Source organism: Strigops habroptila, chromosome 16 (assembly GCF_004027225.2).
Source record: "Strigops habroptila isolate Jane chromosome 16, bStrHab1.2.pri, whole genome shotgun sequence".
NCBI classification, from domain to species: domain Eukaryota; kingdom Metazoa; phylum Chordata; class Aves; order Psittaciformes; family Psittacidae; genus Strigops; species Strigops habroptila.
In genome coordinates, this window is record NC_044292.2 from 7266362 (window position 1) to 7289546 (window position 23185).

General features: G+C 48.2%; 1 protein-coding gene across 1 annotated transcript in view; it reads left to right on the top strand.

Annotated features, from left to right (window-relative positions):
* Nucleotides 1-23185, top strand: part of MEGF6 (multiple EGF like domains 6) — an 82727-nt gene that overhangs the window by 27505 nt on the left and 32037 nt on the right. The window contains exons 5-6 of the mRNA XM_030507992.1: nucleotides 7221-7343; nucleotides 21325-21447. Of these exons, the coding sequence (XP_030363852.1) occupies nucleotides 7221-7343; nucleotides 21325-21447 (246 nt within the window). The remainder of the gene's footprint in view (nucleotides 1-7220; nucleotides 7344-21324; nucleotides 21448-23185) is intronic.

Here is a 23185-nt window from a genome sequence, read left to right on the forward strand (position 1 = left end):
GAAGTCACGATGAGAATCACAGCCTAAATTCTGATCGTTATTTTCTAATTCCCAGAGGGAATTTGGTGCTGGCACCGTCCCATTCCCAGCCCAAATCCCACGGTCGTGCCTTCCTGGTGCTCCATTTGCTGATCTAGCCCAGCTGCAGAGAACGATGGCCGATCTGCCCTCCCTCCTGGGAGAGGAGGTGATGCTCATCCAGCTTTCCCACCGCAGCACTTCCCAGCTCTGCCATCCTCAGCTGGGGAGAGTTGGCAATGGAGCTGTCTCTTGCCAGCTCCTCTCACCTGCCACATTGGTGGTTTTACTCAATGAAGGGAAATTAAGCCACACAAAAACTTCACCTGGCTGAGGATGAGGCTGGCATATTGGCACCAAAGACCCTGGTCCTCCTTTCTAGGGAATTGCAAATAGCCGAGATGATTTGTGTGGCCTGGAGTGCACTGACCTCCTGTGGGTCATCAGAATAATGTACAAAGACATGCCTTTTTCTGTCAGGGGTCACATTCTCTGCCCTGAGTCCCCAGAACTGAGCTGATGTGTGTGCTTCTGAGCTGGGAGATGACTCTGTCACTTCACGGTGGGTTTTCTCGGTGTGCTGGAAAGGGACAGCCATTGTTCCAGGGAAAGCCAGATGCTCCAAAACTGGGGCCTCTTGGCATTTAAGCTTCCTTCAGGCCTTTTTACAAGACATTGTAAAGTTGCTTGACAATAGGCTGTGAATATTAATGGTCTCTTAGCCCAAAGGCAGATGGAAAAGTGGGGGTTTTGTTATCGGTTTAAGTGGATGGTTGCTTTCATGTGGGAATGTGTAACCTCCATAAATAAAATACCAGATGTGCTGGAATTCTCTTTTCCTTAAAATGACATGGGGATTCTCGTAAAGACTAGGAATATCTGCAGGTTTTATTTCAAGCCTTTCCTAGCAAAAGGTGTCAAAGTGAGTTTGTGAATGCCAGAGGTTGCTGCAGGATGGGTACCACCCCCATCATGCTCAGCCTCGCTCCTGAGGCTCTGAGCTCTTCCATTAAGCCAGGCTTACCTGTAATTCCAAATCCCATCGCAACGATGCAGATTCTTCAGAAAGAGGTCAGTCAGTTCTGCCTGTGCATGTGAGCAGCACGTTGATGCATTTAAAAGGACACTTCTGAGCCATTCCAGTGCCGGGAGGATGGTGAGTGCAGGTGAGCAGAGCTGGATAGCACAGAGGCATGATGCAGAGGAGAGTTGGTCACTGCCCTTGCTGATGTTGGGAGGGATTTGGACTCAGCTGGGGACTGGGAATATGTTTAAAACAGCTCTTGCTCAGGCACAAGGCTAAAGAGCTGTATGAAATTCTTCCAGGGCGAATGCATTTAGTTTCATGCGAAACACGGTGATTAGTTGGGTGTGACTGAACTTTCTAAGTATTGCTCTGCAAAGCTGCTTAAAAACATGGATAGATTTTAATTTTTTCTTTCACTTTAACTAAAATGATGTGTTTCTTTTCATACCACAGCCCACTTCACAAGTCATGGGCTGCTTCTCTGAACGTTCGAAGGTTAGGCTGTATCTGGGAAGGATCATACAGGTCAGTGGTGATTTTATCACAGGACTGAGGGTTGTTTCTGGCTTGCCTGGGTACTGCAGAGGTGGGCAGATAATGAACGTGGATATCAGCTACTGCAGCTACCACCCATAGGGATCACTGCCTAGAGGGAGCAGAGCTGGAAAAGTGAGGTGATAACTGAAGTCTGAATGGAAATGTGCCTGTGCTCTTAGTTTCTGGTGGGGGCAGAGTAATGGACAAGTAAAACTAAGGATAAGAAGAAGCTGTTCTCAAGGAACAGGTTCCTGTGAGCTCCTTGACGTCAGCTGTGCATGATCTTGGAAATCAAGTATAGGTAGAGCCTGTGGGTGCAATTCCAGGCGACCCATACTTGGTTTCCAGGGTGTGCAGGGAATCTACAGAGAGAAGCAAGCGGAGCACTGTGCACGCTCCAGCCAGGGTTATCCTCTATTTTCAGTTGTCCACATGCAGCTCTGTGTTCTTTCCTTCCCCAGCCTTGTCCTGTGGGAAAATGTGCAATATCCAAGATCAAGTGAGGGCTAACAGACCTCAGGTTGGATTTGAACTGTGGGGTTTGGACAGCCCTAAGGCTTTAGCCAGAATGACATGCTTTGACTGGATTCCCTATGAGAAGCATGAAGGATCTGTGTGTTTTGCGTGGCTTCTGTGGGAAGTGGTAACCTGGCCCTTTTCATGCTCAAACCCCATCCTGGTTTCACTGAAAGAATTTCAGACCTTTCAGTGAACTTGAACTGAGTTTTGGGTTTGTCAGGAAACATAAAGCTCAAGGCAGGACTGATGCTGTAGCGGAAAATGATTGATGCAGGGCAGTGATTTCAGGAACATGTGGTCCATGGGCCAGGTCTGGGTCTTGGCTGCGCCAGCCAGTGAAGCTGCTCCAGGCACACACCATGGTTTGCTAGCTCAGTGACACAACCTGCCCCCAATTCCTGTTTCCCACAGCTCTGCCTTTGGCTCCTAATGTGCTGCTGCTTGGGAGAAAGGAGAAGAGGAGGCCGTTTTATACCTTTTGGTGGCAGCTGGCATGCCTGCGTGAAGCCTTCTGTGTGAGCCAAGCACAGCAAGTGAGGGAATTGTGCAGCCTCACACCTTCCTGAGTACTAACGGGTTGCTTCAAAGACGCACGACAACCTCCCGGGAATAACGTATGAGCCGAGGAGCAATTCCAGCACAGCTGCTCCTGGTTAGCTCGTGGCTTCAGGAGGTTCAGCTTTGATTTAGGGACCAACCTTTACTGCTCTTTCCCCATGGCATGTGGCTGGTGGTGACAGCTGATTCATAGCTGCCTGGCAAAATAAACCTCATACTCTGGGCTGGGGGGTGGACTGCGATTTCAAGGTATCCTTTGTCCAAAGATCTTATAACTCGGGATGGCCAAACCACCCTGAATGGATGATAGCAAAGTAGTTAAGATCAGCCTCTTCCCCTTTTTGGAACAAGGATGGGCTGTTAGTATCCCAGAGCTGCTTTTCCATGAGGAGCCAGGATGGAGGCATGAGTGTTAGTGGTGGTGCTGGAGTGGTGGGTAGTCAGGGGATGAAGAACTGCTCCTTGTTTTATTTATGAATCGTATGTTTCAGTCAGGGAGGAAGGAAGTTTCATAATGCTTTGATAAATACAAGCTCTCAGGAACGGAAAGCAGTGTTTGCAGAGCCTAACCACTATGCTTATTATTACAAAACATGGAGGGAAGAGTAACTCCTGCTCTCGCGGTATCTTCAGAGGAAACTTAGGGCTTACAGGGAAGCTGCTGAGATTGTGGCTGTTTAAAAGATTAAAGGGTGCTTTATACAAAAGCTGCTGTTAAAAAATAGTCATAATAATAAAATAAACCCTATCAAATATGCTGGAGTTCAGCTGTATCCAGCACATACCCAGCAAAGCTACAGCACCCTTAGAGCTCACGACTAACTCCTCTCTATTGGAGTTTGTAGAACCTGATAGAAAAGCCTCTGAGAAGGCAGTGGCCGATTTGCAGCTTTGTTGTGATTTGGGTGACATTGAGCCCTGGTGTGAGCTCAGGCAAGGGTCAGGTCTCTCTCTCTGTGATCCCACATTGTCCCAAGTTGGGTTTTGGATGCGTTTGCCTCTGAAAGGTGAGGTGTGAGGCACCAGCAAAGCACACCCAGGACAAAGAGCAGCTCGAATCCTTTCACAATGCAGTTGCTGTTTGCTGCAGACATTCATTCGAGGAAACATAGCTCAGATTACCCAAATTGCCGTGGTGTTTAAGACGTCTTTCCCTCTCCCCTTGTGGTTTCTGTCTACTCTTTTATAAGGTCATAATCTGGATTTATGGCCTCAGAAAGGTCTCCTCCACAGCAATAGATTGGTGCCACAAGCATAGCTTTAGGGTGCTGCTGTGTGAAAGGCTGAGCCAAGAGGCTTATTAAACCATGAAACATTATGAGGATGAGCAGGACCGAGACAGACAAATTCTGGATCATAAACATCTCTCTGAATGCTCCCAGCAGGCTACTTACATTGTGGAAGGACCTTCAAACCCATCAGCCTTTCTCACTGCTCCCCCTTGCCTAACTCAGTGTGACAGATGTTTCACTGCCTCCAGCTGCCCTTTTAACTTCTGAAACATCAGGGTTTCAGGTTCTTAAGCCTTCTCTAAGTTTTACAGAACCCCACAGGGTTGCACCTCCCAATTCCCCCTCTGCTCCCCATAACAAGGAAGTATTTCTGTGAATTACAGCATTGCCCTGTCAATGTGTCCATCCACCAGAACTGTTTCTGTAAAGAAAACCTGTGTGACAGTGGGTATAGGAGCAATGGGCAGAGCAGGAACAGGAATTTGCTCTTGTATTTGTGAGCATCACTCACAGATTCACTTAGAATTGCTTTTCTTGTGGGGTGAAACAGGGTCTGTTGTGCCACCGGTTAATGCAGTTGCTGGAGCTGGCATGTGTCTTGAAAGCAGCTTGCAGTGGGACAATAGGTATAAGTCTTGCCAGATCTTTGGTGCAGAAAGAAGAGCCTTTAACTGATGAACAGTTACTTCCCAGCACTTGTTTAAGAGACTCTTCCTCTTGCAGTTGTGAGAGTAACGCTCCTTTTGTCAAACAGATACTGCATTTAGGCAGCTGCAGAACCTGAAAATGTAACTGAGATTTATGGAGTTACTGAATTCACATTGTTAACACCTGAGGTGTGAAAATCCATCACTGGAGAGAAGGCAGAGAAGCGCTGGGTGCCACCAACCACCCGGGAACCTGTCTTACAGGAAGCGTTTGGGATTGACTGAGGCTCTCCCAGTGCTGGCGGCTGCTGTGGTGAAGGGATTAAGCAAATATAAACCCGTGGGATTTTGTTAAGATCCAGCAGGTCTTGGGATTTCTGAACAACACTTGCACGGTCTGGTGTTCCTGAAGGAGTTACAGAGCTCCGGGCCCAGACAGGACTGAATTAGAAGAGGCTGAGGGAATTAAACGGTGGGTGTCTTTGATCACAGCAGCCTTGTTTTGATCACTGTCCTTCTCTGACTCTGTTCTTGGCTGGTAATGCATTTAATTCCTTATGACTTGACAAGTTTGTGTGCTACCCATGGCCACCTTTTATTATTTTTATCACAGGAGGGATCAACGGCCTGTTCTATACTGAATAAAGAGCATCTCTGCAAGGGATGCCTCTGCAAAGAGCTTTTCCCTGGGCAAGGAAGTGCTGCAGGGAGAGAACAGTGGATGCCCAGGGCATGGTGGTGGTTCTGCCCATCCCTGTCCCCATCCCTGTCCCCATCCCTGTCCCCATCCCTGCTGGCTAATGTGCAGTGAGCACCGTATGTGGTGCTGGCTGGCTCAGGCAGTCCCCGAGCTCCATGTCGCCCTTTTCTTTGCATCTAAAGTCATATTTCCTGTGGTGCTCCGTGTTCTCACGCCTGCACGGATGGTACCTGGGCAGTCTGCACTGCTTTGTGCTCCCCACTTTGGGAACCACTGATTTAAGCCAGCATGTGATACCTCACCTGGATACTTCCCCATGGCTTGTCAAAGGATTCTCTCTGGCTTTGGCCATGGAGACAGCAGAGCTTGAGTTGGGCTCTGAGCTAAAAGTAGCTGGAAATGGGGCTGGCTCCTGCCAGACAGCAAGCTCTGGGTGAGCAACAGAAACCAAGATTTATCTGCAGTAGCAGAAGGAAATGTACAGAGTACAGTATGGCTGAAGCATGCATTTCTGGCAAAGCCACAGCTCATTATTCTTCCCTCCAGACCAAATGCCTTAAAAGAGTATTTGTCTCCATTTTTCAACTTTCTTTTTAGAAGGAAATGCTTCTTTACAGAGCAAAAAAAAAAAAAAAAGAGTAGCTTCTGAAGCACAGATACATTTTTAGAGTGCTTTGCTTAGTGCCAAATGTCAGAAGTTTGCCAACAACTGATAAATCTTTCTGAAGCCTCCCCATATATTTTGCATGTTTAACTCAAACTTGGCATTTCCTACTTGGGGGTTGATTCTGATCTGTAACTGAAAATAATGGAATGGCCTAATGCTGATGTGTTGCAAGGTTTGCTCTTCATCCCGCTGTCAGTCTCTGGTCCCTCTGCCCCTTTGGAGGCAGATCCCAGCTGAGCTTTTGGTATTTCTCCCAGGGATGGGATGCACGGTGTGTGCGGGAGCAGGGATGCACAGCCCAGCAGCGGGACAGGCTCCGTATCCACCTTCTTCCCAAGAAGCCTGGGCAGCTCTTTCCTGCAGGGTTTGGGGATTCCAGCCCATCAGACGGGGCCATGTACCTGACTGACAGTGGGAGTGTTGGTGGCTCGCACAGTGTGTTGTATTTGGACTCATGAAAGGAGCTATCATGTACTATGGTGGGGTGTGAAAATGCTCGAATGGCAAGCCTCTCCTGGGCTTATTGATAGCTTCCAGATGGATTTGAGGATGGCTGCTGCTTCCGTGTTAGAGGGAAGGCACAGGTTTTGGCTCATTTGGGTTCCCAGTTAAGCTGAGGAGCGGAGGGGGCCTGTGATTAGGTAATGAGGAAGGTGGTGATTCCTCCCTTTTCACCTATGAGTAGTCATTCATTCTAAAAGGTAATTCAAGAAAGGTGTTCCATGTTCCTTAAAGGCCTGGCCCACACCCTGCGGAGGGGAGGAGAAATCTCTGGGTTTGGTAGGGTGACATGATTTATTCTGACCTTGAGTTACAACAATTAGTAGCAAATTAAAATTAGGGGATATCTTAATTGTTTCAGCCTTTTAGTTTAGCTTTCACTGGGGTAATACTATTCAGGCAACTTGTGTGGTTTTATTTGAAGGTATTTTAGTGGAAAGGTGTAGTGGTTCTGCCACTCTGATTTAAGACAAGAAAGTCAAGCTTCTAAACCAACCGATTATTTAATGCAAAGAAATATTATGTTCTCATTGTCTTGAACAAGACAATACATCGTGCTGAGACAATGAATACATTCTTATCCATGTGAGTGCCAGTATTCATCCAGAATAGGAATCTCTTGGGTAGTGACATGTGAAGTGTTTGGGGGTGTAATGAGAGGGCTTGTTTTTTGCTGGTTACTGCTCTTTCTTCTTATTGCACTGGAAAGTTAACAACAGGAGAACAAGCTATAATGGAAGCGGTTGGTTCTGCTCCTGCGCACTGTCCTGCTCTGGAGCTGACCCTCACTCTGCTCCCTTCTCCTCTCCTGCAGATGTGAACGAGTGCGAGGTGGGAAACGGCGGCTGCGAGTCCCAGTGCTGCAACACCATCGGGAGCTTCTACTGCAAGTGTGCGGCAGGGCTGAGCCTGGCGCAGGATGGGAAGTCGTGTGCAGGTAGGGACAGGGCTGCATAGGGGGGTCTGTGTCACCAAAGGAGAGCCATTCAAGTTCCCCCTCTCCTCTCTCATGTCCTGCATACTCTGGTGCTGTTTATCCATCCAAAGGGCTCTTTCTGCTGCATGCTTAGGGATGTGGCAGTCATAGAATCATGGAATGGGTTGGAAGGGACCTTAAAGCTCATCCGGTTCCAAACCCCTGGCCATGGGCAGGGACACCTTCCCCTAGATCAGGTTGCTCCAAGCCCCTGTGTCCAACCTGGTGTAGAAGGAAAGCTTGACCTGGGTAGAAGTGATGTTTTCAGGGTGAGATCTTAGCCCTGGTGAAGTTGATGGCATGTGTTTTATTGCTTCAAGAATGAGATTTCTCCTTCAGAGTCTGTATCGTCATGCTGTTCCCTGCCTTCCACTTTAAATCTCCTATTTACAATCAAAGTGAAAGCGAAGGCACAGTTTTGTGTTTGTAAAATGAAAACACTGGATGGGATTTGCTGTTGTAGTACCCAGAGGAAGCCTCACATCGTGTGGCTGCTTCAGCTCCTGCAGCCTGACTCTGCTGTTACATGCTGTGTGGATTCTTCATCCCTTCCTCCCTGGTGTTATCATTGTGCAAGTGTTCGGGTCGACTGGAGCAGAGAGTCAGAAAAATGCAAAAAGCTATTTGCTTATCAGAGCCAAGAGCAAGATAGATGCATTTTTTGGGAGGATATTGCAGTTCAAGGATTCACTGGCGGCATTGGAGACAGCCACCTTTACTGGCCCTGCAGACCAGAAACATGAAGCTCACATACTCTCTAGTGCAGCACTCGGATGCCCACTGCAGGGTACCAATAATTGCTTAGGATGATCCTGGTTTTGTGATGGAGTTATTGCATCTTTTCAGCACTGGTTGGCTTAGCAGAAGTCCCAGAGTATTCCAAATAATTAACAAAGATTGCTGACGAATGGGGAAAGAGGCATTTCTGTGGAGCTCAGTTCGGACATTAAAGAATTGTGCACAAAAATGTCACTTTCTTGCCAGTTTGGTACATTTGTCTTGTTTTGTTGAAAATAACTGAGAAGTATTTCCTGGCTCTGTACCACTGCCGAGATGTGTGAAATAAACAGCTCTGCCCTTATCTTAGCCAAGCTCAAATATTTCCAGTTTCCCCAGAATTCCCCTGATGAGGATTAGCTTCTCGGATGATTAAGAGGTTCAGGATTTTGGTGGAAACAAACAATCCCTTTTTCTCTTGTTTTAGAGGAGACAATGTCAATCCCTTTGTATATATGCTTGGAATTATTTGTAATTAGTTGTGCCCACAGAGCTGGCATGTGGCCCTATGTCCCCCTTGTTGCAATGGAGATGGCAAACCCCCTTTGCCATCATCTTCCTGGAGCTCCTTATTCTTTCTGTGAGCATTTATTCTGTCTGCAGGTTTCATTTCACAAAAAAAAAGAGCATGGGAAAGATTAAGCCCTGAATTAACTGAGACTAGGATGTGCATTAGGCCACATCCCTCACATACTCCTATTCTGCTCAAGTGTAAATCTCTGCACACCGGCAAAGCGGGTGTTTGTTATCCTCTCCATAGTCTGCCCTTCTCCACCGGCCTTACTGCTGGGGTAGGAGGTGGACCCTGCTGTACTCACCACTCTTTACATTCATTTTTATATTCACATCAGATAAACTCTTTCCCCGTACCCCAAGTGCTGATGCACGTATAGAGAAGAGTGGAGGGGATTAGATCTGTGTTTGTACAAATGGGCGAGTTCAGCAAAGACAGAAGGCACTGATTAATGTTTACAGTTCGCAAAATATTCAACTTTTCTTGGTCAAAGTCCTGATGGAGCCTGAATAAAGCAGCCTGGGCTTCAAAACATGAGCTTAGATATTTGGAGCCTGCTGCTGGCTTTGTGTTGGACAGGAGGGTTTGGACCTTGCATCTGTCCCGAGGGTGGTCCAAGAAGCCGAGTCGTGGGTTCAGAGGCCGGCAGTTCACTTTGCCTCACCCTTGTGATTTGGTTCCTGGCTCGGGGTGACATCAGGCTGGCCTCTTTGGAGTCCTCCTCACTGAGGGATCTGCTAAACAAATAGCTATGGAATAACATCAGCAGGATGCTTTGTGTGGGGAGGCAGAAAACCACCAACACCCAGTGTTTGCTTCTAAAGTAGGATATCTTTTGAAGAAAAAAACAGTTCATCTTGGCTACATAAGGACTTCCCAACCAAAACTCTGTTCAGAAACAGAGGGATGTTATAGCTCAGGGAGAGCTGGCTGCTTTTTCTTCCCAGAATTAGTTAAAGTTATGTTGAGTTATGTCTACTCTCTGTAGAAATATGGGAGGTGGGGGGATACCATTGCAGGAGCAAGGGGCGAAAAAGGGAATTAATTTTATACCAGGGTTGACTGATGACTGATTTTAAAATGAATGTAAATGTTGTTCTGCAACTCTGGAAAGAAAATATAAGAAGTTGTGGAAACGTTTGGCTGTCCAGACCTTGGCACGCTTGTCAGTCGCAATGACAAGTTGAGATGGTCACACATGACATCTGAGCTACAGGACCCTCCAGTCACCTCCTGCTCTCTCAATTTCCCACTGCCAGCAACATCCACCACAGGATGGGCTTGGGATACATGTCCATTGCGTGTCCATGTGTGCGTGCATGATGCTGGCTCAGACCTCTCCTGATACCTTACAGAATGACTCCTGGCTTGGCCTTCCCCATGAAGCAGGCAGACGGGCAGCAGCAGCCTTTGGCTCTCCAGTCTGTTTTCCCTTCTGAGCCAAAAGGATTACAGTTAAAAAGAAAATCCTCCCTTGGATTTTTTCAGTCCTGGGCTGCTTTGCTAATGCTACCAGGAAAGGAGCCAATTTGCTCTTGTACCCATCTGTCTGACCAGCTCACTTCATACTGGCACTGAGCCCCTGGATGGTACCTGCTCACATTTTTATTTACATGGTTTGAACCTGAGCTGGTGATCTAGAGTTGCAAAGAAATGTATTTTATACACTGCTAATGCTCATGTGATTTACCAGTATCAATAATACACAGTGCTTGGAAAGGGTTTCTGTTTTGCTGGATACAGGATGGTTGTGCTTGTAACCAAGAGCCTCTCCAGTATTCCTGTAACTCTATCTATCGTGGGAGAGCTGTCTGTGGAGTGGATTGGGAACTCATGTGTTGGGTTTTTTACAAGAAACAAACAGGTTTTCTTTTTTATAACATATTTTGAGGTATGGTAAATTCTAGGTGAGCTCAAGTGCTGTTTGGACAATGTCTTCTTGAGGTCCTGCTACACAGTGTTACGTGATAATCTTAGGGATGTTTTTTCATCTAAGCTATTTCTGTGGTACCTTCTTTGGTTAAAATTGATGGATAAGATGGAAGAAAACCTCGCTCCCAGTAGCCTCTATGTAGTGGAGGATGAAAGATAACCCTGAATAGGCAAAATGTGCTCCTGGAAGGGGAAGCAGGTAAAAGATGCTGAAGCAGGACTCATGAAGCACAAATCACTGCTGGCTCTTCTGCTGTGCAGGGATGCAGGAGCCAGCAGCAGCAGAGCTTCGTGAACTGCTCAGCATCATGTCGGCCACGTGCCACGTGCTTTGGACACACCACACAGCTTGCGCTGTGCTGACCCCTGAGAACCTCCCTCAGCCCCTGCGCTCAGCTCCCCTTCCCTGTTTCATCCATCTCCTGCATGTTTCTGCCCGCTTGTATATTCTCCGTTTGGCTATTTCCTTTTAACTGCAGAATCCTTTTTCAAGCATCAGAAGAAACTTGGTTGAGGGTTTAGGTAGTTTTTGGACGAAGATAGAAGCACTTGCATCCAACAGATAAGCTGTTTTGACCCGTGTGTGCAGGGATGAATTAAGTCCAGGACGTAACACACCTTTGAACTGCAAAGTACCACATCATCAGCTGTAACTTGTTCAGGTTCTTATGGCAATTTATTAATGCTGAGACTGAATCTGAATGAAATTCCATGAGAGTCACGGGTTCGGTCCAGCTCGGTCTCTGTTTAAAGAACCTTCTGGATGCCAGTGCTCTCCCAGCTAACTCCACAGGAAGCAGTAATGATTTGCTGCTGACCTGTAATGTGTTGCCATACTCAAACCAACTCTTAGTACTTAATCAGCTGAAGTAAATTAGGTGACAAGGAAGCTCAAGCTGGCTCAAACCTGGCCAAGCATAACTTATTACATAAGCAGAATTCAGTTTATGTTTGAGCCTGATGTACTTTTGGTACATGTGTTACAGCCCAGAGCCGTCTGGAAAAGTCTGAGCCACTCACCGCTGCTTGGGGTTATTTAACAGTCTGAGGAATTGTGAGATTGAACAAGTTTGTCACAGGCGTTGCTGAGCACGGTGCCTGTGCCAGCATTTGTTTCTGCAGGGCGAGGAGCGAGTGCTCTTTGTTGAGAGCTGCATGTGCCCATGTAGGAGGAATTTCCAGGTCGTGGAGCCAGTGGAAAGGTCCCTTCAGTTGGTGCCTGTGGACTTAGGGAGTCCCTGGGAGAGCTGCGCTTGCTGTGATTCATCTGCATTCCAGGCAAGGATAACTTCATATAGACAGTGTCTTAATAACATTGCTGAGCTGAGGAAGTGGGTCTAAACCATTTGTCATAGCTCTGTAGCAACATTCATTTCTGCGTGTCAACACTGCTGGAAACATTTGCAGGAAAAATGTCAACACTGGCCATTGTAACAGCTTAAATGTCACTGCTCGGCGGGAGGATTCCCAAGGACCCAAACCGGGGCAGCAATGACAATTCCTAATGTCTGGCAATGTGTTACTTTTAACTGGGTGAAGTATTTGGTAGATCTAAGGGTGGTTTCTAGCAGGATGGCAGCATAGGACTGCAAGCAAGGTGATGGTTCACTGGGGGACATGGGGAGTGCTGGCATGATTTCTGGTGCCTCTTGGTAATGGCCCTCCAGCATTTCCCCACCTCCTGCCCCTATTCTGCCCCATATGCTCTCTGATATTCTTGTTAAACTCAAAATGAGAAGCATGTGAGCTGTTGCAATGGGTATTGTTAAGATGAGCTGAAGCCATCCCCGAAATGTTAGGAAGTTGCTCTTGCTAGGAGCACTCTGCAAAGGAGACTCATGACCAGAGTCCACCTTCCTCTGGAAGCCACTGCAGCAATAGTTTAGACATGGTTTAGTGGTGGACTTGGCAGTCCTGGAGTACAGGTTGGACTTGATGATCTTAAAGGTCTTTTCCAACCTGCTTCTATGATTCTATAATAGCCTTAAATTGTTGTTTTCTTCCTGGATTCAGCTTCTCTGCGTGTTTCAAAAGCTTTTCATGGAATTCTATTCATCGCAGCCTAAACCACAAGTTTTAATTTGGAATTTTACTACAGCCAAATCACACTGCTAAAATGTCCCAGTGTAGCAGGCCCAGCTCAGCCCTGCAAGCACATTGTTTCAAAACGTTCCGGAAAGCTAAAGGAAGCTTTTGAGCTGGCCCCCGGAAAATCCAATCGGCTATTTGTGCTTCTTGTTTAACGAAAAAGGTAAAATAAAGTTCTAGGCTCCATCTCACAGGAAACGGTGATATTATGGTTTTCATGGGAGGGGTTGTTCCGCCTGTGGGCTTAAATTTGGTGATGGAGGTTTCTTTTTTCCATGACTTTAAGAACAGCTCAGTGAAGGTTTTTCTGCCCGTGGCAGTTTCGTTGCTTGGGAGTTGTTTCAAGGAGGTGTGATGCTAACAGGGCACGTGCCAAGCATCAGGTACCCGGGGAAAAGCAGTGATTTGCTGTAAAACAGAGTCCCCGCTGCCACTCCAGGTAAAGGCGGCTCACGACGAGTTCCCAGGGGATCCTGTGGTCGTTCCTCACGCGTATCTCGGGCAAACACGTGGTTTGATTTCCCGGTGAAGTGCTCTGCCGCTCTCTCGGGGCCGGGCGGGCAGATACTGCCCTGTGGCCGATCGCGGTGTGCCCCAGGACCGGCACCGCAACCGCTGCTCTGCTCTGTCGGTCCCGACGGCGTCCGGGGGGCATTCAGCCCCCGGTGCCCAGCAGTGTCCAAGCCCAGGACCCGGGAAGTTCGGGATCTGGGAAGCCCCCCCCCTCCCTTTGCCGCTGGTCCCCGCAGCCGATCCCGGCCCCCCGGGGCCGCCCGTCAGCACAACCCGCCCCGTCCCCGGCATCGCTCCGCCCGCGGGGCCCCTCCCGAGGGCTCGGCCGGGTTTGGCTTCACCTGCGGGGCGGGGGTAGGGGCGGTGCGGCGGGGACCGCCCGTTTGCGGGCAGAGCCGCTCGTTCGGCATTCCCGCGCTGCTCCGCGTCCTCCTCCTCCTCCCGTCCCGCCGCAGGGAGAGCGGTGCCGGGCTGCGGTAGCCGGGGTGCCCCGCCGAGCCATGGGGCTCTGGGTGATGCTGTGGTGCGTGGCCTCCCTGGGCAGCATCCCGGGGGCCGGCGGCGATCACTACCACTACCTCTGGAGGAGCTGCTACCCCTGCTACGCGGGGCGGGCGGGCTACGGAGCCGGGAGACCCCCACCCCGGGCAGGTACGGAGCAGGGCTGGGGGATGCGGAGGTGGGGGGCAGCGAAACCGAACGGCCGCGGGGGGGTGGGTGAGCTGGTGACCTGCTTGGACCTGGATCTGAACCACCACTTCGTGTTGTTACAGATGGGGTGGTCATTCTGAGAGGTTGCTTCGGGAAAAGAAACAGGAGTTTCTTTCCATCAGTTGCTGTGCAGCAATCTGGCTTAGTTAAGAGTAGCTACTGTGAGCTATGAACTCATGCATGTTGTTAGGGTATGTTGATTAGGTTTTTACTCAGTTCCAAACGATCTCACCCTGGTCTGGGACAATAAATGAAATATAATAGTCTTTTGTCATGAAAAATGATGGCACAGGGTGCCCAGAGAAGCTGTGGCTGCCCCATCCCCGGCAGTGTTCAAGGCCAGGTTGGACACAGGGGCTTGGGTCTGTGATTGTATGAGTCTAAAAAACATCTGCCTTTCTCTGTGCAAGACTGGGTTTGTCTGGGTTGTGTGAGTGCTGCACAGCAGAGTCTTGCAGAGGACAGAGTATTGCTCAGTGTTGGTTTAGGCATACAGGGAATCCTCTGGCAGTGGTGACCGGTGTCAGGAGCTCAGGAGCAAAGGGGCAAGAGCTGGTCAAGCCACATCTTGTAGTGACTTCTCTGTGCTGAAATGGTCACACTTATCACGGGCTGGCAAATCCCCAGCAGAGGCATCCCAAGGCACTTGTGGTGTGGGCAGCACTTGGCCAGCCCGAGCTTGCCATGGAGCAGGTGGAGGGATGGAGTCACTCGGCTTCCATTGCTGCTTCCCAATAGTTTCTGTTGAACGTTCCTGTGCACTGGCTGGTGTGTGACGGCAATGGGGCTGCTGAGCAAGGTGTAAGCTCTGTGAGCACACACATACCTGTTCTTGCCTCCTCGTGTTCAGCTGACTCAGTGTCAGGGAAGCTTTGTGGTTTCCTGAAGAACTAGGAAATAATGGAGAATATGTGACATTTGCTGAAGACTTTGGATGCTTGCGAGTACTGTAGACATCGAGGAATGCATTATTTCATCGTGAGATAATCCTAATAAATAAATGCCCCAAGCAGTCGGTTATAAAAGTGATATTGGTGTATTTAAGCCAGACCTTTCGAAAAGGGGTGAGTTGCTGTTTTGTTATTTATAGATCAGATGTTTGTCTTGAACTCGGATTGCATGTGCTGTCTCCATCCAAATCCATTAGCTCATATGCCTTCTCTGAGACAAGCTCCTGAGACCCGGCTCAGGATGTCACATTTCTCATCCTAAACTTGATATTTACAGTGGATTTGGCTGATGATTTTTCCTTTGCTGCTTGAGCTTCTCTTCAAGAGGTAGTAGCAGACACTCTCTTGATCGTATGACTTTTATGGCACCATGTGCTGGTTTACTGGAAGAGCATTCCCTTTTGCCAGGCCCCTGGCTTCTGCGCAGCCATGTTTCAGCAAAGTAAGCACAAGGGGCTGCTCTGTGTGTGTTTCATTGGCAGTTTTATTGTATGGATGGAGAAGGAAAGGCTGGTTTGTGTAACAGCAGTGTGCACTTCACGGAGGCCTCGAGTGTCTTACAATGCCTTCTGTGTACAAACAGTGCCCTGTTGGGTCCACTCCAGGTTAGCCTGGAGTGGCTAATTGCAGTGCTGTGTGTTATGTCCTTACACAGCTCACCGTTACAGGGGAGATCATTGTGCTCTGCTAGGGACTTGCATTAAGTAGATATGGTACCTTGATATTAATTATAGAACCACAGACTGGTTTGGGTTGAAGGGACCTTAAAGCTCATCCAGTTCCAACCCCCTGCCACGGGCAGGGACACCTTCCACTAGAGCAGGTTGCTCCAAGCCCCGTCCAGCCTGGCCTTGAGCATTTCTAGGGATTAGGATTATTCTCTCTCTGGTCCTCTAAAGCATGTCAGAAAACAGAATAGAGCATAGCTGGTCACTTCTGTTTGTTTATATGGTTTCCATTAGCTCCTTCAACAGCGACCTGCATTTCCATCAGCCGATGCCATGGCTGGGTACATCCCAGTGTGTATCTCAGTGGGGTTAGCTGCTGTGGCACAGCACAGGGACCATGGCGACGTGCCTCTGACCACATACATCTTCTGGTCAAAACAACAGCCCACAGAAGGAAGGGGGTGAAACAGAGCTGTGGAAGGTGGTTTGAGTGGGTGAGTGCAGCAAGTCGAGCGCGGGCTGCCTGCCTGTTGGTACGTGCACCTCTGCTCTGCGCTGTGTAATCCCTGAGTAATTATCACCATCCAGAGACAGAGCTGTGAGCAGAACGGAGCTGCGCAACTCCCAGCCACTGCACTTCAAGGCAGAGAAAGGTGAGCTGAGGACAAAGCAGGTGACTGAGGCAGAACAGTTCCTTGATTCACTTCATTGGATTATTATAAACCAATGCATCTGTTCCCAAAGCAACTTTGGAAGCATGGGAAAGCTACGGGCATCTCCTACGTGGCTAGGAGAGGCTGCCCTGGAAGGAATGCCAGCCAGAATCACTCTGTGGAGCTCCTAATCTAGATTAGTTTCTAATCTGGTAACACTGAACTCCTCCGGGTGGAGGATCCAGCTGCCCAGCATCCCCCTCTTTGTCTCCTTCCAGTCTCTTTACTTCTCAAAACTGCTGAATTAGGTTCAACAAACTGGTACTGGAAAGATAAAGTCACTAAATCCCACACATGCTCGTCTTGATGGATTTCAATTAACCTTTCCCCTGCAGCCCTGCTCGGTAATCCAGGCTAATTGCCGCAGGGATTACAGCCTGGCACTGCTGTTCGGCCAGATAGAGTGGACCTGAGCTGTGTATCTACTGCCTGTGCTCCCAGCTGGGATCCATCTCCTCCTCCTCAGCCTTTCAGAGGAGATAAACTGCCTCTGTACCAAATATTTAGTAATTTGCAGAGCTGCTGTTGCCACTTTCTTTCCTCTGACACAGAGCTCTTGTCAGAGATAAATCATTGTATTTCTTCTCGAATGACCCATGCATGGTCAAGGAGTGCACTTAACCGAAGTCATCTCCTCACACCCGCCTCTCTTTTGGTCTTATGTTCATCTTCCCTGCATTTGATCACAGCATTACCCCTGTTGGTCCACGTAGCCGGTGCCTGAGGTCCGATGGATTGTTTCTGTTCAGGGATAAGGCTGATGAGAGCATCAGCCATTCCTCGGGTGAGCCTGTGTCCTTGTGGATGAGGACATGAACTCCAGGTTCTTAGGCAGCAGGGAAGTTTCCCTACCCCATAAGCCAAGTCCCACACCCAGACTCCTCTATATTTGGTTTTCATGTCTGCCTTGGTGGGCTTTGGCCAGTGTCCGCTGCCCTACCCGTGCTGGTGGAGCATCCCAGCACGTGGGCTTGGCGTGCTCCGTCCTGGCGTGGCTCTGGTTGCTCAGTGTCAGGCACCCTCCTCTGAAGCACAGCCTGTATGCTTCTAATTTTCGTTCTTTGGTGTATTAATTTCAAACAGATTTTGTCAGCTCTCCAATAGGAAAAATAACCCCGGCGTGCCCCAAACCGCATCTCGCAACGCAGCACGTAGGTTTTCAGGTCTTTGTGCTGCCAAGACGTGCACTGAGGGCAACGTGACCCTTCGCAGCGGTGATCCTGCTGCTTCATGGTTTATATTCCTGGGTGAATCACTCCCTGGTGAGCCCTGTGCACGCCGGGGCAGGTTGGAGATGCTGCTGCTGGTGGTGGCCAGTGGACCTGCACCCTCACCGGGACCAATGTGCCAGGAATGATGCCTCTTCCATCACAGGTCCCACTGGGAAATGCAGCTTTTGCCTCTTTCCTCTCTCCATACTCAGTTGTCTATTGCAGGGGAGCAGTCCTGGGCTTCAGAATGGACCCTGGTGCTTGGGCACGGCCAGGAGAGAGCTGCCCAGGGTGTCCAATAGAGCAGGAACAATTCCCATTCCCCAGCACAAGCCGGGACAGGGCAGAAAGATGCTCTTGCATCTGGAAGAGGCCCTGACACACCATCATTGTGGTTCCTTCTTCTTAGCAACCCATGACTCCATAATCTGGAGACTGAAAGCAACCAGTCCTCACCAGAAATCACAGACTTTCCATAGAGCATCCTCCCAGGAGGTGCCTCTTCTCTGTGTGCACTTATAGTGGAGTTTGAACTTATTTGGGCAAACTTTGTGCCATTTCCAAAGACACAAACCAAAGGGATGACAATGTTACCCTGCTGTCAGGGGTGCAGAGAATGGGAGGTTTTGTTTTGGTAACACCATCGTGTAGTATATGTCAAATATCTGTGTTTTGCTGCAGAAGGTGATAAGCGAGGCTCCAGAAGGGAAAATGGGACATGGTGGGTTACTGGGGGGGATGATGATAGATGTTTTTGTGGCTGGGGGATGAGGAAGGACCGGCTGCTTTCCCAGGCCAAGGTGTGATGGGGCAGGGGATTTGGGATGTGGACAGCCTTCTGCAATTACAGAGATTTAGAGAGTGAAAAGTACAAAGGGGGAAGAAGAGACGTTTACAGAAGAGATGTATAATTACCGACTGTGAGTAATGGGGTGAAAATAAGAAGTTTACTCAACACATCACTAACTTTTTTGGCTGGTAAATTCTCCATGGTTTCAGATTAGAGTTGAAATGAAGCAGTGGAACAGCCATTGAAATTCAGACCAAAAAACTCCATACGAAATCTTTCTAAATCCCACTTTTCCTGTTTGTAAGCAGAATAGAGCCAATTTCGTGTATTAAGAGCTAGTTCTGCCCATAGAGATGTTGGAAAAACCCAAAAGCCACAGTGTCTGTTGTTCACTGCGGTGGCTGGCCGGGCACAGGGCTGGCCATGCTTCCACCATGCAGGTTGGGGAGCTGCTGGAGGAAGAACCTGCGAGGATGGATGCTCTGGCATTGCTCCTGATGAGTTGCTGCCCTGCTGCATGAGCAGGGAGGGCACCAGGGGCTCCAGGGCTCTGTAGCATGCAAGCCTTTGCAGAGGAGAATGATTTAATTAGAGCTGGGCTGCTCTGACAGGCATCTCAGATGCATGCCACAGCATTTTTCCCCCCTGGAAAGCTGGTTTGGATTTACGTTGCTCTTTGGAGAGCATCACTTGAAGATTATGTTTCACCTCAAAAATCTATTCATTTTCCTTTCTTTCAAAATGAAGCATCTTTGAAAAAAACAGGAAGAAAATACCAAAACCTTCTAAAATGCCCAGAGGAGGAATCTACAGCCCACTGAATAAGCAAAGGCATTACAGATATTGTTCTTTTCTGCTGGGTTAATGAAGACTGCAGCTCCAACAGGGAGCTCTGGAGGAGGATCCTTGTGCAGCAGGATATCTGAAGTTGGGATTGTGGGTTCATGGGGCATCACCAGGAGAGAAAGGACCATTTTCATGTGCTCTCATCCTTAGGTTTTAACTTCTTAAGCAGCAAGAAGCCTTCTAATGAAAAGTATTCTGAGAAAACAGTCATTTTCTATTATTACTGTGCAGCACAGAAAGACTGAGTCAAACAAGCATCTCTTTTCCCACTTTGCCTCCCATTTCATCACTGACCCAGTCCCTTTGCTTGCTGTTGGCTGATTTAGTTGACAATTAACCTGATGAATGTAAAATTAATCAAACTAATATAGAATTTTCACACTGGCTTCAGCCAAGGTCGTGTTTCTCCTTCTCCTGTGGTTCTTGATGGGCTTTCCCTCCCCTGTGAGAGCTGCAATCTGGTCGGAGCGGGCGATGCTGGGCGAGGAGGGTGAGGCCTGAGCAGGTTTTTGCTCTTCTGGCTTGCAAAGACACAGCCAGGAGCAACACCCTGCTGTGATTCATTGAGGAAAAGTTTCTTTATCTTCTTAGTAACAGTCATTGATGAAATGGTGCTGGTTCAGTGCTCAGCTTGGCTCTGGATCATCCCGCTGCTGGTGTGATCCTCTTTGCTGTGCCAGCGGGAAATAGTTGTGTGTGCTGAAGATGTCTTCATAATGTGCAGAAAGTGCATGGAAAGGGTAAAAAACCCAAACTGCTAAAGTTTTCTCTCCATGGAAAAAGGAATTGCTGGCTGGGTTTATTGCTGGCAGTGTGAGTATGATCCGGATCCCCATCTGACTGGAGATCTTTGATCCTTTCCACTCTGAAAGGTAGTGTACAGGTATATGTGTGCACCCACACACAACTGGCAGGAATTAAGGAACTGTGCAGCTATAGCCACAAACATCCCTACTATTTCTAATTGTAGCCCTGTGAAGGAGTCTTACGTTTTAGAAACTTGCAATTGCCTTTGACAAGCTTCTGATACACATCTTAGTTAACACCGTGTAAATGGGACCTCCAAACGTTTTTACACTTCTCAGTTCTGGAAGATACTCCCAGCACTTAAAGGCAATTTAAGGTCTGGGAAAGAGGAATGAATCCCGCTTTCTGTAACACGCTGCTGTCTGCCTCCCTGGATTCGAAGCTTTGATAACAAAATACAATAGGCTTTTTTACCAAGAACTCATGGGCCAGTTCCCATTTCAGCTCTTGTGAGATTGCTCAGCACTTGGCAGAAGATTTTTCTGGCTTAGAGAATCCCTTTTCTCAGGGGCCTGTGGTTTTACCAATAGAAATGGCCATGACTGGATTCCTTGCTGCAGGAACTGCCGCCTCAGTTTCCCCAGGCTTGAGCTGCGGTCAGGGTCTCTCCCTTTGTATTTGGGGTCCAGTTGGACTTTATCATAAGTATTGTCTAAATTATGAGCAAACCCATTGTAAATCTTTCTCCAGGCACTAAAGTGTTTTCTTTCTTGCCTTCAGTGTCTCACAGCAATTCTGAGCACAGGATGCTCACACCTGATACCCTACTGTGCTGCATTCCAGCAGCAGGTCAGGGAAGTTCCAGGCATAAAAGGTGTGAAATGTGCTAAATGCTTTGCTATGTACTGAGATGAGAAGTGAGACAGTAAAACCTCTCACCTTTGGCACCCAGCTGAGCTCTGGAAGCTGCTGTGCTATGGGAGGATGAGTCTGGCTGGGCGGGATGAGAACCTCTGTCTGTTCCGCATCCCTCTCCTCACCTCACTCTATACCACTGGGTGTTTGCTCCCACCAAATGTTAGGTTTGCTCCTCATGTAATAAGCAGCAAATGGACTATCTCAGCCTGTTTTCAACACATAAAGAGTAAGGAAGTATAAAGCATTAATTAATCCATAGTCATAGAGCAAATGGGAAAAGTGACCATTGGGAGGTGAGTGAGATGAAGGATGGTTTGTGCCAATTGACAAAGTGATGCTTTTTGGTGGTTTGTTTTTTTTTTTTTTTGTTCACTGATTGCATGCTTGTCCATGCAACGTCTCAAATAGCTTCACTGATTAAACGTAATGAAATAGTGATCTTGTTCCCTCTGCATTCATTCCTCCAATCTGGACCCAGTCAGCAAGGAATAAATAATCCTGACTTCACATACCATCATGCCCACTCCTCTGATTTTTTTTCCCCTCTTCCCTTCCCTTCTGCAGATGTTGATGAGTGCCAGGTCCACAACGGGGGCTGCCAGCACAGATGTGTCAACACCCTTGGATCTTACTATTGTGAATGCAAGCCAGGCTTCCGCCTGCACACAGATGGCAGGACCTGCATTGGTAAGTCACAGGTTCAGATCTGTTGAGAATCACCAATTCTTCATAGCCCATTTCCTACCTGTACATGGCACTGTATAAGAATGCTTGCACTGGATTAGCTGCTCAGATCCTTCCTCTGTGCAGGGAACTGGAGATGAGGATGATGGATTATGTGTTCCTTTGCTTGTCAGGATCCAGGTTGTCTTCCCTAAGGTGTTTTTGTTACTGGGCTCATGATGTTTGCTCTTCTTCGGTGTGATTTTGACCTCTTTGCAGTTCCTCAGTTTATTCTGGTTCAGGAGAAGTAACTTCCAGTGCTTTGGTGTGTCTGATTTTGATAGAGGGTGTATCAGGTCCAGCATCTTCAGAACAAATAGATAAACTGGATTATGAAAAGGTTCAAGTCAGTCCCATTGTTATCTCAACTATTTCCCTAGGCTCTGGGTGTGATACCTGGTGGAAATAAGCATGGCTGTATGTGGAACATCCTCTCTTGGATGTTGGTCACACAGCCACTCGGACGGTGCATGTCCAGACAATGCAGTTGAGATGCAAGGTTTGGCTTGTGGCCGATTTCTGGGCTAATTTCTTGGAACACTGTTGTTTGCCAGCCCCAAACTTGAGGCTCAGAGGCAGCAGGCTGGAACTTGGATTTGCCTTCCAGCATCTGCTGCTGGTTTTATTAAAGCGCTTCTCCCTCAGCGCTGTATTTGACACATTTTTCCATTTTTTGAGGGATATTTTTGTACAAGCGGAAAGAATTCCTGGGCGATGCTATTGCAAAGGCCATTTGCTGGTTTTTCTCAGAATATAGTCACATGCCAGAGTTGGCTCAAAACAACTGCATGAGGCTGGGTTGTTCCAGCTGGGAATGGTGATGTGGGCAGGGAAAAGAGCCATGGAAGGAAGCTGTACCCACTGTGCCCCTCTCAAGTGCAGTGGGACGTACATTTAAGGTGCAAGGTCGCTGAGTGCTCTGTGTTTTTAAAGCCAATTATTCCCAGCCCACTAGCACTGAACATGTCAGCTTGTGTTCATGGCTACGTGTTGCTACTGTTTGCATGTGTGTATGTGGTCTGTCATCTAATAACTGTCTCTATAATATGTAGTTCTTGTTTTTGTGGTACATGGTGATCCTGCCACCTCTGCCTCATAGAATAGCACACGAGGGAAACCGAAATCAGGAGCGTTCTCAGCAGGGTCAGCCCCAAAAGGTGAAACTGTTTCCATAGGAAGTATAAAAGGGATCGCTATAGGGTGGAATCTCTTGTTTAAAAGCCATTTCCATCCTTTGCTTTCATTCTTTAGGCTTCTCTGCTTGCGTGGCTGTGCTGTGCAGGGCATTGCTGGGCTGCTCACACCAAGCACCGCAAACCTGCTTTGCATTAAACTTCTGAGCAAGTATTTGCCATCATGTGCACAGTGTTGGAATTCATCTGCCCAAATTAAGGGGTCCCTACTCATGAAACCTGATCTACTGCGGGAATAACGGGGGCATTTCCTGGAAGCTCTGGGGAGGGGGCTGGCGGGATCTGCTGTTAGCTCAGCAGCGCCTGCACCCCTGTGAGCCACAAAGAGCACGGGAGAGTCAATGCAGCACAGGCAGGGCGAGTAAAGACCCTCTCACTACATAATTGTACAATACTGTTGCTAAAAACAACAGAACAAGGGTAGAATCTGGCCTTCTGCCTTCAGGACTGGTGCCTTTTGTTCTTTACACATTTGTGTATATGTGTATATACATGACACCTTTGCAACA